This window comes from Phaenicophaeus curvirostris, chromosome Z (genome assembly GCF_032191515.1).
Source record: "Phaenicophaeus curvirostris isolate KB17595 chromosome Z, BPBGC_Pcur_1.0, whole genome shotgun sequence".
Taxonomy (NCBI): domain Eukaryota; kingdom Metazoa; phylum Chordata; class Aves; order Cuculiformes; family Cuculidae; genus Phaenicophaeus; species Phaenicophaeus curvirostris.
The window spans coordinates 30144377-30163247 of NC_091431.1; the positions used below are offsets into that span (position 1 = coordinate 30144377).

At 40.9% G+C, this 18871-nt stretch overlaps 1 protein-coding gene across 2 annotated transcripts; it reads right to left on the minus strand.

Annotated features, from left to right (window-relative positions):
- Positions 1-98: 98 nt before the first annotated feature.
- On the minus strand, positions 99-13776 carry NFIL3 (nuclear factor, interleukin 3 regulated). 2 transcript variants are annotated; one of them, XM_069881031.1, is made up of 2 exons: positions 13679-13776; positions 99-4118 (listed from the first exon to the last, which is right to left on the minus strand). In XM_069881031.1, the coding sequence occupies exon 2, from the start codon at positions 3927-3929 to the stop codon at positions 2553-2555; it is 1377 nt and encodes a 458-aa protein (XP_069737132.1). In that variant the 5' UTR covers positions 3930-4118; positions 13679-13776; the 3' UTR covers positions 99-2552. The 2 variants fall into 2 exon arrangements, with proteins under 2 accessions (XP_069737132.1, XP_069737134.1); XM_069881033.1 differs by lacking the exon at positions 13679-13776 and adding an exon at positions 12077-12092.
- Between the last annotated feature and the right edge of the window lie 5095 nt (positions 13777-18871).

Genomic DNA, 18871 nt, shown 5'->3' on the forward strand with positions numbered 1-18871 from the left:
GAAAACTCCAGCACAGGAAGATTTGTCATCAATTGCAGCTAACACCCCTGTGTTGAATGAGGACGATAAACATAATAGAAAATCATATTGTAATTAGATCCAGTTTTGAACAAAAGACAAATTATTTATTTCTTTCTTCAAATGAAGCATAACACTAAGGTATAAAGGGAGTATAAATAACATCTGATTGTGCTCCTAAGCTCCATGCTATAACTTTCTTGCAATGACATCCTTCAACAAATTAACTACATCATTACTGTTAAGTATTAATTGCACAAAACAGATACACAAAATATATAATGAGCTAGAAAGAGGACAACATTCTTCCATTATGACAAACAACTGTAACAAGAAATGGAAAAAAACCCCAATAGATCTAGGCTTACACAGATGGCAACACTGAGAGTTTTAAGTCCTCCCCTTGAACACATTACATGTGATAAATAATATGCAAAATATTTAAAGAATTTTATTGTTGCTTACAGAAGATACTTAGCAAGCAAGGAGACAGTAGCAATCACTGCCTCATGTCTCATATCCCCATCATTCAATGCAATTTTTTTACATTTCATGCAATAATCCTGAGCTTATTTTCAGTAACATTGAAATGTCATCTATATTAATTACCAAATACATACAGAGCCCAACTAGGGGGTCTATTGTATTATTAAGGCATGAAAAAAGAATAACAGTTTAATAACTCTGAATGCCACAAATACAGCACAGCAGTTAGAAGGCTCAAAAAAGCTCAGGAAGTACCAGTGATTTCTGTGCCAAGGTCTTCCCAGAACATGACTGTGAATCATCAGCTCCCAAAAAGGTACACAATCAAATCCTGGCCTTGCTGACATCAGGGAGTTTTGCCATTGCCTTGACTGCTGGACCAAGCTTCAGAGCTGTCAGGAGTGACTCAAGACTCCTTTTCATATCCCCAAAAAATTGACAAAGTTCCTTTCACTCAAGTCAAGTATGAATTTAAAAAACAATACCTACATATTGTTTTCTTAATTAGTATCCTAAGTCTATGGAAAGTTTCCATCCATTATACAGTATGGCAATTAATAAAAAGCCTTTTTAGGAAAAGCTTATTTGTTAGTCTGACTTGTTAGTACATTAAAAGAAGGGGGAAGTGTCATGAAAAGAACCTCTGCCAACTCTATGCTCTACTTATAAATTATTTTTAATTTTTAAATGAAAGACTTTGGTAAGCCAAACCAAGGATATGTGATGTAATTCTGGTCTACATGGTTTAATGGCTCTTCTCAAACACAAAGAGCACTGCAGTCCTGTCCTATCATCAAGTGAACAACTTACTCTCTGCATAAATTGTAAGGGGCTAGTAGCATCTGGATTGTGCAGTTCTTCACTAGCCTCTTACATTGAAGAAGTTCTAGCACAATGCCCTTTAGTGAGTCAAGGTATTCCAGTTAAGTTTACTAAGCCATTGAAACCAAGGCCAAACTGGTGGCAAGACTTAATAATGCAATCATGTGCATGCCCCACACTGGGAACTAAAATAGCTAACGCCTCTAACTGCTACTGCTATTGCCTACCCCTTACATAGATATTTGCCTAGTTGAGCTGAGAGTTTACAGATCCAGTAAACTTATCCTTCATCTACAGGTGGCCCACAGTCTGCTGTAGAAAGAACCATGGTATGCAAGAGGGGCAGATTCTTTTATGCAGCCTTTGTGTATACTTATTTCCATGTTTGCACCCCTTGCATGCACAAGACACCCCTTGGCAAGGATGGTGGTGTCCAATTCTGTCTGCAGCAAGGCTCTGAATAATTTGCAGATGCACAAATCCAACTTAATTAATTTAATCTAAAACACCGATTAACAACATTGAAAAAAATAGTTCATCACAATAAACCATTCAGGAAACTCATTACTGTCTTATCTGAAATAGAAGGAGAAAAAAAATGTTGCTGATATACGAGTTACTGAGTTAGAATTTGTGTGGGTTTTGGTTAACTTCTACTAATAAATAAGTTAAAGATGGCTAAGGCTATAAATTGGTACTGTTTCATTTATAAATAGTCACTTTATTTCTATTCTCTTCTAAAAAAAGTGTTAAGGAAAAAGGTGGCAGAAGGATTACAGGTTGTAAATTGTAATTTGGTTGTTAGGCTGTAAAAATCGAACATGTAAGTGAAGTTGAGCACAGTGTTAAGAAAAAGTCAGGTTTTAATTAACAACTTATTTACAAGTTCATAAAATCAACTGAACTGGAGTAAATTTTCTGTGTTTGTCACCAATATTTTATTGTAACTGGTAACTTGCACGCTTTATAGTAGAAGAACAAAAAGAAAATAAAGTTCACTATATACAGCCTTTGTACAGGCTACTTGACTATACACAAGGCATAGTGATCATAACACAACCTAGTCTTCATAGTAATTTGTGCACAAAAAGACACCAATCAGACATAATGTGAACATTACAGTGAAATGACATCACAAGTCCAGTGAAAATTCAGCATAATACAAAACATATTGATCTACTGCAAATTACATCCTTTAAAACAATAAGCCTTTATTCAGTAGTAACTTAACCAGAGTCTGATGCAGAGATTTGTTGTGTAGTTATAAGTCTTTTAAGTGAAGCAACCTCCGCAGATAAGTTTGCTATGCCCTGCTTCAAATACAGGTTCTCTGACTCAGAGACATTGTAAAGACTGTCTTTCATGTCAACAACTCCAGTTTTGCAACCACTCTGAATTTTTACATTGAGTTCCTTCTGATGCCAGAGTTCTGGTTTAAGTGACCAGTCTTGAATGTTAGTCACTTGAACTGAGAAAGGAGTGTGGGAAGAATGCACCAAGTTTTGTGCACCATGTTTTTCCAGCTCAAAATGTCTTTTTGAGGACATGTCAATGGGTGATGACAATTTCTGTGTTGCATCATAGTCACTATCGACTGCTTCCACTTTAACTTGCATGGCTTTGGCTTTAATTCGAAGCTTGTGAGGCAAAGCTGAAGAATTCACTTCTGGAACTTTAACTGTTGCATGAACATTTTTATGTTCAACGGGGGAATGGATTGGACCCTTAGGAACCTGTTGTTCATCTTCTCCATCAGATGACTTTCCAACTACACCTTCATCAGTTTCTGATGTTCTGGGGGAATTACTGGAGGATCTATTAACTTGCAAGAGAGGAGGAGAATGTGAGTACACATTAAAGGTAGCTCCCATGTAGTTCGGATATATGGATGCTTTATATGAACCTCTGTCATCTCTTGGCTCTCTCTCCAATTCCATGGGCTCCTGTTTTATAATCTGGAACTTATTTTCAGGACTTCTGCAGTTGTTTTGTATTCGACTTGGTTGAGTATGCTCCATGGATGATATTTCAGACACATCAGACATTGAGCTTTGAGGAGAATGTTTAATGACAGAAATACAACTGCTACCAACTATAGATGGTTCATGTTCATCTACAAACGAGTTAATATTTGATTTAGAACTCTGATAGTCTTGGAAATACACAGTTGTTGAGCTACTGAGTTTCTGTATCTCTTGGGCATAGGCTGCAGAACTAATTAAACCAAACTTCAGCTTCAGTGAAAGCAGCTCCGCCTTCAAAGTGGCATTCTCCTCTCCCAGTGCAATTAGTTTGTTCTCTAAGACAAGGTCATTCAGTCGTCGTTTTTCACGAGATCTTTTGGCAGCTTCATTATTTTTCCGCCTTTTCTCCCAATACATAGCATCTTTCTTTTCATCTGGAATGAATTCTCGCTTTCTCCGGCAAGCTGAAGATTTGCTTTTTCCACTACTTGCTTCAGTGAGTTGCATATCTTCATTTGTAGGTAATTCTTCAGACACTTCTGCTAAAGTAGACTTAAGTACCATGATTTTGTCCACATTGCTACTTGTGTCAACAGGTCCGTGTTCCTTTTTAAGGGTCTGCATTTTTCTCAGCTGCATCAGAAACAATTTGTAGTAGAACTACAATGAGCAACAGAGTAAGCTATTTCCCCAGTACTTCTTGCTCCACAACTTGAAAAAGAGAGTAATTTTAACTCGATGCACATTCTTCTTTTTCTTTCATATTCTCAGAGAGAAGAGTCTAGAACCAATTTTCTTGGCAGAGGCAATAGGAATCTTCTTAAAACCCTAGAATAAATAGAGAATTTGATTACTGTTTAGGAATTGCTGGTTCAGAACATGCAAAAGTAGCTTTTGATAAAAAGCCTAGACTAGCATTTGGTTCATTAAACCTGCTGTAATATGAAGATAGCTCAACACTGAAACAACTGATATTTTAAATGTATGACACCTAGGTAGCAGATTTGCTTCTAAAACAAGTATAATATGAACCAAAGGAAAAACAAAATCAATAAAAAAAATATTTGAGTTTTGATCCTCCAGTAATTTTGTCACGGAACTTTCCATGGTATCACTGACCAGCCTAAACCTCTAACACTTAACATGACAAGACACCAGCTACATTGATGAGCAACACTGGAAAATATCTGGTTCTCCCACATTAAAGCACCTCTTCTGAAAACATTCTGAAATGCTGTATATTTGGGTCCTTCATGGATTAAAAGTAACATAAGCTGATTTAGACAAGCTGGAGTGCTTTCTATTGTCTTAAAATAACACCACTATCTGTTAAAATGCTTAAAGATTTAATTGTTACTATGTATCCTACACATATATCTAAATACAAACGTTTATACATACACATAATTTTAAAATGCCTTTTTGATCAATCCTATTAATTCAAACTAGTAAATGCATGCATTTAATTTGGACAGATACCTAACTAATTAAAAAATATTGACAAGAAAAAATGCATTACATAATTTTCCTGGTTTCTAACAAAGAAAATTTTAAGATCAGTATTGAAAACTGCATTACAGAAATAATATTTACTTAATAATCTGCATTTGAAAAATAGTCTTACTACATCAAAGTAAAGTTTAATACCACTGAAGCAGGTGCACCTTTAGAAAAGTTTTTGCATTAAAGTGGAAGTGTAGATCTAAAAAGTCATACTAGACTAGATCTAAAAGTCAAACTTTTAACAAAGGAATACTAGCTTAACCTTTAGATTTAGATATTTTAATCATTAAAATTGAACTTAAGATTTAAATTGGCCTTTATTTTATTTGATCCCTCTTAATGCAAAAAATACTTCATTTTCGTAAGATCATTTGATCTTGATCTGAGATACACTTTCTCAATATCTCATTTTCCACAGTCAGTCATGTTCCTGGTGAAACAGATGTCGTATGCCAACTGATTCTTTTAGAACTGGCTATTGAATCAGCAATGATTCTTGCCTGTATAACAAAAAAATAAAAATCAACCTCTTCAGATGAATGTCACTATTTATCGGGAATGTTTTTGCAATGACTAATTAAACTAATTTTAACATTATCAGTTAGGAAAGTTATAAAAGATTTAATTAATTGTATTCTGCCTGCTTTTCTTTTCCAGAAGGCAAAGAGAAGCAAGTGATGTAATAACAATTAAGCAGGGTCATAAAGACCCAGGTTTCAAGCTGAGTTCTGTTCCATCAAACCATGCCAACTCTTCTGTCATGAAAAATTAACACATTTAATAGAACAGCCAAGTAGAATTTCCTAAAAACCATGGTTAATTACTGACATGTAATTATTTGTCTTCGATAATAGAGCCTTAATGGCAAATAGTTAGAAGCCAGCCACACCAAAGACATCATTTCAGATTTTAGTGCAAAAGAAGCACCACGGATTTCCATGTTTGTAAAGGAAAAGCATATCTCTAATATACAAACAATTATATAGTTAGATCCTAATCCAAAACTCAAACTGGGGTCAAAGGAATATTTCTGTCAAGTTAAATAGGAGCTGCATCCGTTTTTTTAAAACAAAAATGAGCTCCACAACAAAGCAACATCACTTTGTCCAAACATTCAGTAAAAACTGGTTTGCTGAAGAAGCTGCATGTATAGACATTCTGTCCATTTCACTGCTAGGTGAATCTTTGAACTTGTTGGTTGAAACCTAGTGCAACACAGTATTAAAAAGAAAACAATAGTCACTGCTGAACCACAGAATTTAAAACCAAAAAAAGATAAGGCCACCTGAATGTCTGTGGCATTTGTAGAATATTCAGTCTCTGTAACATGACTTTATATTAAAAGAAGAAAAACACTGTCATTTTTATTTCCTTATTGGGTAGCACTGGGAAAGCATGGCTATTGATTTGTAATTATCTTGACATATAACAATATTCACTTGTATTATTAACAACTTATGCATTTCTCAGGAAATGCATAACCAAGAGCACGCAGCAGGGAACAGTATAACATGTGCTGAATACCTACAAAATCACTGCTTGTTTCCTAGTATGCATCTCAGCCAACTCTCATTTAAGTCAAAAGGGTTCAAACAAACTTTTGTGACATTTCAGGCCACTGTCAATGCAGAGGTCTTACTGAATTTACAGTACTAAAGAACTACACTCAAATCCAAATAAAAGCATTTATTCTCTTAGAAAAATGAAAGTAATATAGATATATGACATTATTTGCTATGTATTTATCTGCCATATAGCCTGGAACATCTACACTTACTTGAAACAGTTGCAAGAGCATGGAAGTACTTATAAACACAGGACTTGTGTGTAATTTAGAAAAATTAAACTACGCCTACACAGATTTTACGTAACTTTTTTTTTCCTTCTTATATTCCAATCTCCCATTTCCACATGATTTAGAAGCAACATGTTCAGTCTTGAACAAGACTGTTTCAGGACTAAGAACTATGGCTTTGTGTCTATCTGTATGGTCTCCAATTCAAAGTGATTCCACTTTGGTGTTTGTCCAATACTGTGATCTAGAAAAATACTAACAATTAGAATAATTAGCAAAAAGCTGTTGGTTTGGGGTTTTTTTATTAAATGAATTTACACCACAAAGGCATACTTTAGTATGACCACCTATGTATCAGTAAAAAGTCAACTGAATGTGCATCTCCTGCAGCCTAGTGCTGGCACTGAGCTACACTTAACCTAACAACCTGCAGAGTTCACGTGCCTTGTTCCACTGGACTTCTACAGTTTAGGCCATTCCAGTATACAGTCTGCTCACTGTAGAACTGATTACTGTTTTGCCCAGTCTCCCTCCTGTACACATTGTTCTTGGCACAAACAGACAGAACGTAGGTAGCATGCAAGTCTACTGCAAATATTGTTTATCAAAACGACCGTGTTTTTGCTCTCATTCAACTTTGCTCTCTGCCAGAGTCCATCAGTAAAGACATCAAGACAGACGTGTAACCCACTGACATAGTCTTACTGGTTTTCTATTTATAGAGTTAGTTCTAATGGCATTACTTCAGTGGACTAAAAAAACAACAATAAATCTTCAGCTCTTTCCATATCTTCCTTGAGCACGTTTATCTTGGTAGCTAGAATTGGTGCTTAAATAACAGGAGTCAAAGCTCTTTTTTATTAATACTCTTCATGTGGATCAGCTCAATGCTAAGTCTGTAAACAAATTAAATTCCATCTGATGATAATGGCAAAATGCCTTCAATGAAACCAGCCATTTTACTTCACTTGCATTTTAGAGTACCACTGGAAAACATCAGTATTTACACATAAATTAATGAACTGTAATGATTCCTCTGACTATATTTCAAATTCTAATATTTTCCCTTATGATTAATTTTTCAATTGCTTTATCACTCCCTCATAAAGTGTTATAAAACCAACATTTAATACTGCCTTACATTAGTCACCGTTAAAGATTTTTTTTTTTGGTTGGTTGATGTTAATGTCATTGAGTGCCAATTCAACAATGTAATAACACTCGACCCTATTAACTTAATTACAGACCCAGTCTTGCTCCCACAGCAATTTTGCCATTGGCTTCAACAGAAGCAGGATACAATCCTAGATCCAAGTATTAATGACACTGTTGTATAGAACTCATGCTATTGAAGCAAGAAAATACATATGCACAAATCATGAAAAGTTAATTTATCCGTGGACTTCAAAAAAATACTTAAGTGATCCAATTGCATCAAAATAGTACATTAAGGATCTGAACCTGGGGATTTGTGTATTCACACTGTAATAACTGAAATGTTTCAGAAGGTGTAAGGACAAAGCCACGATCTTTCCTTTCTCTCTTCTGTGCAATTTAATTACAGAAGTAATTTCTGCTTTAGAGAATGCTTGTAGGCCTCCTCGTATACATATGTGTTTCCCCACAAAGTAACTGCATATTATTTGTATTTAGCAAAATAATTCATGCTATCTCCAAACATAATTTCTCAAAGATATCCTAGAATGAAATAAATAATTGCTTAATTATATTGCTCTAACATTTTGACAGCGATTCTATGAAACTAAATGAAATCCCACTTCTAACAGTTGGATGGTCCAACACAATTTTTGTATCGCCATGTGTCCAAAATATTTCTCTCTTGGTCCTTCAAAAATGGAAGAAAATAGCCAGGTACAACCTTTTATTTAAAGAAGAACCATGCCTTTACCTCTATCACCACTATACGGCAAACTGCAGACAAGCAATAAAAGCTTGTACAGATTTGGGTCTGTGTACATTTTTAGTTGTTCTTGTCCAAGTAGGTCTCATTAATTATATTACCACTGCGATTCTGTCAAAATGTATCTATTTTGAATATCTATCTACATACCAGAAGAGCTGGTGTAAAACCTGCTCATAGATACCAAAATGGCCCATTTGCATTCCAAACCATGAAAAACTGAAGAATATAGTTTGCACTTCATCTTCAAAGCGTTTTAAGAACAGTTACTATCTGTCTCAAGACTTTTAAGAGGTACAGAAAAAAATACCATTCTCATTGCACACTCAGGACAAAAGGCTGAGTTTAAGCTTAGGTGGTGAATACACAGCCTGTCTGACCACTACTGAAATACTTTGGAGCCGCTCTACCACTTTTCACAGACAAAAATCTTGCCATGAATTTCTGTACCTCTTCTAGGTCTAACTTAATTCAGGAATCCTCTCAAACAGAGGATGTGGCCCCATTCCAATCTCCACTGAAATCCTTCAACATACTTTTTCTGCCTTGTTATCTAGCACTGTTGGTAAAATTACGTTCATGTTGAAGAAAAGCTTTAATTGCTGGCTCCACTGGAAAAGCGATACCATCCTTAGGATAGATTGGCAGCTAAGAGGTTCTAGACAATATAGAGCAAATGAAGTTAAAACTTTCTGGGAAAAAAAAAACAAACCCTAGGTGACTGCATTTTATGCTGTGATGGACATGTTATCCGCAGTCACAAAAAAGAAAAGCATTTACAATATAAATGTTACCATAAATTACTGCCATAATATAGTTGCACTCATAGAGACCATGAATCCATTACGACAGCATGGAGCAATGCAGAACTATTGATCCTGTACACAGTTCCCTTTTCCTACAACTTCATAGGCATCTTAAGTGCTTACAGTTTCAGGATCAACATGTAATTAGGTCAGTGGAACGCTGATGATGATAGCTTTGTACAAGATGACCTATTTTTGCTATAATGTTGATCATCTTGAAAGAAAAGAAAGGGAGATGTCTACACAATACAGTCCACTGGGGACATCAAAACCCACTTATTACAACGCTTTTCAATCAAATATTTAAAAAAATAGTAAGATGATCATGAAACTTTTAACACCATTGCACCTTCATGTTACCCACCTCCAAGCTGTACCCAGAAAGCTGATGTCATATGTAATTTTTACAAAAGGCATTAATTGTTATGAAAATTATTTAAGTTACTGTTTATCTTAATAACTACAAATTAACTCATTAAAGTACAGCCTGCTTCCCAAAGGTAAATTACACAAATTATGCAAATAAAACTATTATTTGGAGAGCATGAAACATATATTAAATGTAGCTGTTGCTCAAAAAAGTCAGTCACAGTTAATGGGTGCAAATTTGACCTATATCTTGCTCCACAGCCTTTGGAAGACAGGATGATTCTATCAGATCTGTTCAAGTCTTCCAAAACAAGCTGTTAACTACTCTGATTATGGCGAGGAGGAATGACACAAAATCTAAAAATGTTACGCAAAGCACCATGAAAAAATTTAAAGCCAAGAAACTAAGGAAATATAAATATAACTTGTGTAAAAATGTAATTATATATATGCAATATATAACCATATGTGTATGTGTATATAAATCCAAGCAATTTTAAATATCGCATCCCTTTCCAGTATTATTATAAAACCCCAAAGGAAACAAAGGTTATTGAAGTTACAGTGCTAGGTCAGTATACCTCTCTGCCTTTCAACAGCCACTTGACAGCAGGAAAAACGGGTTGATAGTGTTCTAGGAAAACAATCTCAGCTTTCACCTAGTTAAGAACCATTAAAAAAAAAAACCTCAAACAAACAAAAGCAAATGTTAATTATTCTGACAACAAATGGCTTTCTATTATTGAGCTGTGTTCTTAAATGCCAATCATGGAATAGACCTTCAGCTACCCTAAATTTATATAGCGCTATTTAAAGGCAGCAGAATTATGTCAATTAATCCCAGCTGATGCTTTAAACATGCATCTTGTTATATAACAACTGGAGTACACATACGTAAAACAAACACTGCGGGTAAAATGTTGATATCTACCACTCACTGTGAACACAGCAGAGAAACAGCAATCGTCAGAGCTCTCACTCTGCGACTTGAAAGTAGGAAGACCACTGCCCATGCCAAGCACACAATTTTCTTTATTAGGTTGCATTCCACTCCAAAAGGAGTACTTGAAGCACTGGCACCTATACGGCTAACTGCTGTGCAGCCACCTCTGTATCAAAGACTGGTTAATTATTCAAATACTTTAGGACAGACTGAAAATTATACCACGAGCAAGTCAAAAAAAGCAAAAAAAAAAAAACCAACGTATCTTAAATAAGGAATTCTTTCTGATATAAGATACATTTGTATAATATGGGGCACCAGATTCAGCCTCATAGCATGCTAATTTGGACATGGATCAATTCAAAACACGACTAGGCTATCCAAGGAGGTCCTAATAATAATTCATTTCAGATCTACCTTTTAATACAACAAGGTTTTCAGAGCATTGCTTCTACCACATTTTGAGTCAAGTCCAAGTATACCCTGTCTTACACCATCTTGTTTTTGAAAGTCGTGCTTAGCATCAGTAGTAGACAGATATACCTTTTTTAAAATCACTGGGGGGGGGGTTGAATTATTTTCAAACAGTGTAAAATACTGTAACATGGAAATCAACTGTCATTTTCTTTTAGAAAGGACTGCAGGAGTTGGCCATCTATTCACATTTTATTTCTATTACATATCCTAAGCACATTTATATCTCATAACTGGCTGTAATGATCATGGCAAGGTCACCTAGAAGAGTCAATTAAGCTGATGAGTCAGATACATTGCTTAACAGTGTGTAATAAGACTCAAACAGAGGATTTTATTGTTCATATTATTGCATCATAGTGATGTTATAACAGCAGCAAGATCGCTGTCTGGAAAAAACTATTGCATAAGGATAGTTTGCATAACTATTTGTTAAAATAAGTCAATTTAAAATGAGCTAAAGGTTTACTCTATTCATGACTTTTATGTCAAGATAAAAGGATTGAAAAAGGCAGTGTGGTACTGAGATCCATCACAGATTCTATTTAGACTTTATTGCAATAGAAAAAAATGTATGTTCTACAAATTTTGGCCAAAGCATGGCAAATACCGTTCCTTCTTAGGATGAGATAAGCTGTGAGGAGGTCACATAAGTTCATACTGCTCATGGGAAGACTCTTAAGCCTTTTGACACCTTTCAGATCGGTTCCTTTAAGAAAACAAACAAACAAAAAAACCCACACAGTAGAAACTTGAGGCTTTTAAGTCAACCGAAGAAGCTGCATGTTTTAAAAGCTAGTTAAGAGCCCTTTGGAGGACAAGATGCGTTAAAAACATGAAGTAAATAAAAATGGAAAGTAGAGGCAGATCTATTCAAACGAGCGTTAGCACTTCCAACAGTCAGAGACATCTGTGACGTGAGAATTTCTATAACAACAACTGTTAGTGCCAATGCTATTAAGGATCTTTACTCACCAGTCTTTGAACTTGTTAGTTTAAAATCAGGTCTTAAGGCCAAAACTAGAATCCTTATTCATTCAAGTTTCCCATCAAAGTCAACGTTTTGATTGAATAAGGACCATAGAAGTGATACGCATAGCAATATTTTAACCGAGGCTCTGGACAGAGGAGGGCATAGACGACTCCAAGTGGGTTACACACAGCGGAGCAAACACAATGAAACCGAGTGCAACCACTCAAGAGAGAAGGACAAGAAAAGAAAAGGAAAAAAGAAATCGGGTTGTCTTTTGACACAACAGTAACTCCGAGACAGCTTCACGAGCAGAGCTGCGCTTGACCCCAGCAGCGCAGCAGAGCCGAGTTTACGCACGTTATCAAAAATATCGCATTTAAGAGGCGACCTACGGCAGGTACAGTGGAACGCAACGCGGGTTCTGGAGGTTTTCTCTGCTCGCTAGCACAGCGCCGCCGGCTCAGTCTCTCCGCGGCCCGTTGTAACCGCACACCAGCGCCCGAGTCGCCATCCCGGCGAACCCCCGCGCGGGGCGATGGCGCCGCCGCCGCTCGCTGCGTGAGCGCCGAGCCCCCGGGCCGCCCCGCGCCCACCTGCGCGCTGCGCGGGGCCCTTTGTCCGCGCGGCTCCGCATGGCGCCCGGCCCGCCCGCCGCCGCCCCAGCCCAGAACAAAGGGGCTGCGGGGAGGCGCCAGCGCCCCCGCCGCACCGACCCGCTTGCGGGGCGCTGCCGACCAACCGCCACCCTCCCTTTTTTTTTTTTTTTTTTTCTCCTGTCGGTTTTCTGTTTGTCACGAAAGCCCCTGCGCGGAGAGGCGGCTCAGCGCCCAGGCGACACGGCTTCCTAAAAATACAGCCTCATCGCAGCGTCCCTGCGGGCGCCGGGCTCGAGATCCCGGCCAAGCGGCCTCGGACGCGTGCAGCTACGGAGAAAACACCAGAAACAGCCCGCGGCCGCCGAAACGCGAGGGAGCCTCCCCGCATCCCCCGTTAAACGCGGCGAGACCGGTGACGGCCACGGCCGCGAGGTGCTTGGGGTTTTTTTGCTTTTTTCCCCGGGCGAGACCGTCCCGGGTTTCTTTGTAGCGAGATTATAGAACGGCAGAACCGGCTCCCTCTCCCCGGCCCGGCTGCTGGCAAATCCTGCGGTTACATAAAGCAACATTTCCAGGAACTATCACGCGATCGGTCCCGCAGCGCCTGGAACAGAGCGACAGAGAGGGTGGCGAAAGCCACCGGCCCCTCATCGCCCCGCAGGGCCGGGGCGCGGTCGCCGCCCGGGACACAGCCCGGTCCCCCCGCACCCGCCCCGGGGAACGGCGGGACCCAGCCCCCACCCGGGGCTGCATCGGGACCCGGAGGAGGGGGACACCCGGCCCCCCGGCACGCCGCGAGGCCCCGGCGGACGGCGGCACCCGGTCCTACCCCGCCCGCTGCGCCGCCCGCGGGACATCGGGACCCGGCCCCCACCCCCCCCCACCCCCGCGAACGAGAGCAGCCGCCGCCGCCGTGCGAGAGATGCCCGGGGACGGGCCGGAGCCGCTCGCGTTATGCAAGAAGCGCCCCGGCCCGGCGGCCGCGCCCCGCTCCGCGCGCCTCCTCACCTGCAGCGCGCGGCGCGGCGCCGATCCCCCCCCTCCCCGGCCCGCGATGCGCTGCGCTGCGGCGGGCGGGCAGCGGCGGCAGAGCGGGCGGGCGGCAGCGCGCGGCGGCCGAGCGGAGGGATGTGTGTTAGTAGGTCAGCGCTGCGCGGCGCGGGGCTCATAGCCCGCATGCCAGCCGCGCCGCGACGTGACTGGCGGCCGCGCCGCTCCAATCCGCGCCGGCGGCCGCCGCGGGGCGGCGAATGGGAGCGCGCGGGGCGGGGCGCGGGGCGGCGCGCGGTACAGTAGGTCTGTGTACCGGCGATTGCATAACCGCCGCCGGGGCGGGGGGCGGTGCGGGGCGGGGGGCGCCGGCGCTTACGTAACCGCCGCCGCGGCCGCTCGCAGGGGGGCGCTCGCCCCGCGCGGGCCCCGCCGAGGAGCCCCGGCGGCGTTGCCGGCGTGCGGGAACAGCGATCCCGCGGGCCCCCCGCGCTCCAGAGGCGCGTCCCGGAATTAGGGAATGGGGTCGGGCCTCGGGATGCGTAGGCAAACGCGGGCTGCTGCTCAACAAGTGCGCGCGTCGCGCACCGCAAAAGGGACTTTGCGAAGGAATTCGCAATAGCTCAGAGAAAACGGGGGGGAGGGGCTGGATTGGGGAGAGGAGTCGGGAATGGAGTAAACCCTGTTTGACAGCGCTAGGCCGCTCTCGGCGTCAGTGCGGGCTTTCGCTTTGTAATCGCAGTTAGCAAATACTGTGGGTTTTTGCCTCGGAACACCAGTCAGCAGCTTGAGGAACAGCCCCTCTGCGGGGGGCGGCGCGGAGTCGCTTTGGGCACGTACGCGTGGCTATCTAGGAAACCGTAGGACGGGCTATAATGGACACAATGGGGAACCGAAGCCACGTAACCCAGCTGTTTGCTTATCGGGACTAACCGCAGGACGCACGGGGCGCTGGATAAAATCGCTGTACGGGCTGGCCGAAATGTGCCTTGCGGGGGGCGGACCCCGCGCTCTCCCCGCGAGCGAAGATCCAGGCGCTGCGGCGTGCGGCGCGCCGGGGGGCGATTCCCTTGAACCCCCGGGGTTCGCGGGGGGGAGGGGCGGGGGGGCAGTCGGAGGGGCAGGACCCGCCGGGACCGCCCGCACCCCCGAGGCACCTTCCCTGCTCCCCGCGGGGCGCTGCGAGGAGCGGGGGTGCGGGCGGGCGCTGGTGCGGGTTTGACCCCTGATTAACCTCAGTTCTAGAAAATGACACATGGCCGGCAAGAAATTCAGTTCTTCTCCCAGGGTGTGTTTGAATGCGCACCGATTTTATTAAGTGAGTGGTAACTATCTTACTCTTTTTTTTTTTTTTCCCTCACAGGTTGGCCACTCCCTCTCTTTTTCCTACGCAAGTAAAACATATGGAGACAACCAAAAACTGTCTTTATTAAATCCTAGTTCCAGAACATAAATGATGCCTGATTTCATTCTGTTAAGCACTCTCACCAAAATAGCACAGTCCTCGCTAACAACCCCGTTACATTACTCTGTCATCCCATATTTATATGTCAACAGAGATAGCTCTCGAGAGCAAAGCAAACCTAATAGAAAGCAAATTCAGACACCGGATGAATTCACTTGAATACTTTCTAGTTTGTCCCAACCCTCAGTCTTTTATCACAATTGCCCATACCATCCCTCCACAGTAAATCTAAATGCCTTGAATTCATTTATACATATCTCCCCAGATCATTTAGTATGCAAGTCTAACCTTTACGTAATTTTTCCCCTCTCCCTTCCCTGTTTCTAATATCTAGGATATGGAGCCTTTTTTAATGATAACAGACTAACAGTCCACCATGACTAGAGAGGGGGCTCAAGCCCAAGGCACCGGCCACTGCCTCCATCTGAAGGGTGAACGGTCGATGTTTTTGCCATGCTTCTGCTTGCCAGCGTGTGCACTTACGTACAAACACAGTTAGCTCACTACTGGAAACGTCAGGCGTGAGCTCTGGCGTCGAGTTTGAAGACGTACTTGTGCATAAATGATTGGGGCCTACTAAAAGTCTCAGACGCATCAGAGAGCCTATGCAAGCAAACTTGTGCAGCATGTGTTTTGTCCCATACTATGCATGTTGTGTTACTACAATGCACTGAGAGTCCCCAGGACTGTAAAAAAATAAAGCAGATCCCCAAACTTCAGGCAGTTTTTTGAATGGAAAGATGCATGACTTTTTCACTATGGAAAATATTCCTAATGAGTCTTGGACATACAGTTTTAACAACCTTAAATCCCATATCTAGAAAAAATAAATGCAGTAGCTCAAGTCTGCCTTCATAACTTAGGTTCCCGAAATACAGAAAGAAGTCTCCAAGACAATAATATTCTTCTTATGTGGGTGGACAGTCCTAGAAATAATATTCCAGATGGAGTTCAGTTGCCTATTTACTTATATGTTAGTTACTAATTATAATTAGCCATAAAAACAAACCTGATCTTTCTCCCAGATTCATTACAAAGGTAGTTCTATATTTTGCGTTACTTCTGTTCTGCGGAGAGTCAAGACCTTTTACGGTAAAATCTGTTCTTACTCTTCAGACCTCATGGTGGATGCTTGGTAAATCCAACAATAAGGTGAGACAGAAAGCTGAATGCTGATGTAGCTGAAAGAACATACTCATCATTTTTCTTCCTGTCCTGAGGTACAGGAAAAAATAGCTGGGATGAAAGCCATAGCTTTCATTCTGCACAAAGGGAATCCAAGGCTTTCAGGAAAACTCTAAAAAGAGAATCTTTCTATGATTATCCTCCTCTGCTGATTTTCCTACGGGAGGGATGAAGTAGGTCATGAGGATCTTTAACGTAATTCTCTAGTTGAGTTTAGCATGATAGGATTTATGCATGCATTTGGTTGGCACAATATTAACTTCAACTCCTTCAGATTCACTGGTATTTATTGCAGGACTTAAACCCTCTTAATGTTACATCTCATGTTGGCTTAATGAGTATTCTGAGCCTATACTGAGTCATAGTACTACATGGAGGGTGCAGAAAAGGGGCATCTGAGTAGTAGCTAACAAAAAATATAACAGAAAATAATGTCTGTAATCTCTAACATTGATTGATTCCTTTGCGATTGTGTCCACACCTCTTGGGATTTCTGTAATACGAGGTCTGAGTGTGACCCAGCCTGAAATTCAGAATTATTTGATGTTGGCAGTGAAAGTCCCAGTACCTCCAGAAAGGAAAGGCTTTAATTCCTCACCTTTGTTATACAGGTACACACAGTGCAACATAATCATTGAAATAACATGTATGTAGTTTGGAGAAAAATGAGAATAAAATAGTTTTTAAGGTTATGATCACTTAAACATATTCTAGTGACTTATATGTGTGTGCACTTGTATATACACACACTGGAATTAACTGAAGATACAGTGACTTCTGCTATGGTCTTTGTTTTCCTTGCATTACATTCTTTGTACCTGTAGGAGGTTTACTACATAACAATGCAATCACAGAAAACTATGTTCGCCAAGCTCTTTATACATTTAATGTGATTAGTGCCTAGAAATGTTTAATACTAACCAAATTCTCCAGGGCTTCCTCCTCAAGAAGAGTAGTAGTTTAAGTTCCATAAAATATTGTGATTTTATAAACATCCAAGCCAGAAATAAAATACATTAAAGAAAGAGGCAGGTAATTTGACTACAGTTCAAAGTATTAATCAAAATATTTCCATGCATCTGGGAACATTTGTGGAAACTGTACTAGAAAATGTTTGTGCTGTAATGTACTCTTGCTAAAAGCAAACCCAAGAGAAATAGATGTTCACGTTGTAACTTAGATAGACATGAGTGAAGCAATGTTTACTAGAGATGCTAAATGTGAAGAAACACCAAAAATTACACAATAAGTGCATGAGCTAAATAAAGAGAATTTACATGATACTTTTGTGCTCTGGCAGCGAATTTAAGATTGATGGGTCATTCTTAACCTTCACATCACATGAAAGTGCAGAAGCAAGCTTGATGACTATGAATGGCTTTCATATTCTCAAGCAGAGGTGCAATGTAAAACACGAAAAAAGGTTATGTTGTTCAGATATTTTAGATTAATCTAAAAGCAAACAAAAATATCCTGTTTCTTAAGACACAGATAGCAATTCTGCCCATAGTGCCACTAGCAAGTTACCCTGCTGAGGTTCAGAAACAATCTAGAGAACAGCAATATCTTTAGGACTAAAGGAAGTGTACCCGATTTCACTTGAATATTTTAAACACAAAGAAGAGCAGTATTTTCAAAAAGGTTCTTTTTAATTAATGAACACATATGGTGCTAATGCATATAACAATGTCACTACTAAAACACCGAGGCAGTGCTGCCAATACTGTGGAAAGTAGAAACATGTATCACCATTCATTTTCAAAACTGGACTGAAAAAAAAAATCACTGGAAAGCCCTCAAGAAGGTGAAAATATTGGATTTTGTGAAGTGCACAGTATGTATATAGAAATTGGGAAATGCTATGAATATCCCTGAAAAAAAAAAAAAAAAGTCCTAGCTTCCGTCTATATACAACTGAGCAGCAGACATGATGAGTAGGAAATCTGGAGCTCAACACATCAAAGTACTGGAGAAGGAAAGTAGCAGGTCCCCTGCAGTGACTGAGGAGGCAAGGCACACCTTACACCCACACTCATTTGAATGGAAGGGGGAGATGACACATGGGTATGGAGATCAGCAATTTCTCACAGCCAACAGTACAGGAGGGAGACAAGAAACGTTGCAATGCCACTGGGAACAGCTGTTTCCAGCCTGTGGCAAAATGAGCTCACCAGGCAGCGTGCTAAGTTTCCAGTTTCAAGGCTCTTTGCTCAGAGGTTGTCAAGGAACAGGGAGGTTTGTGATGTGCATTTAACTCAGAGCTGCCTCACTGCTGACATTTGAATCATTCCAATTAGATGAGACAGGCCAATAATTTGCCGGATTTTTGATGTGAAGTGACAATTTCTTGAGAAGAGTAAGACCATTCGTGCTAGAGAGGGCCTAAAAGCCCCTCGTGTCCAAAGGTTTTCCTGGTCTACAGCAACTGAAGGAATGGCTGACAGGTTCTTGTCTACAGTCCCAATGAATGAAGCTCTCTGTCACAGAAATAAAGCAACCAAACCCACAGAGGTAAACAAGAAGAAAAAACTGCCTGTTTCACATATTTCCTTTAAGACAGT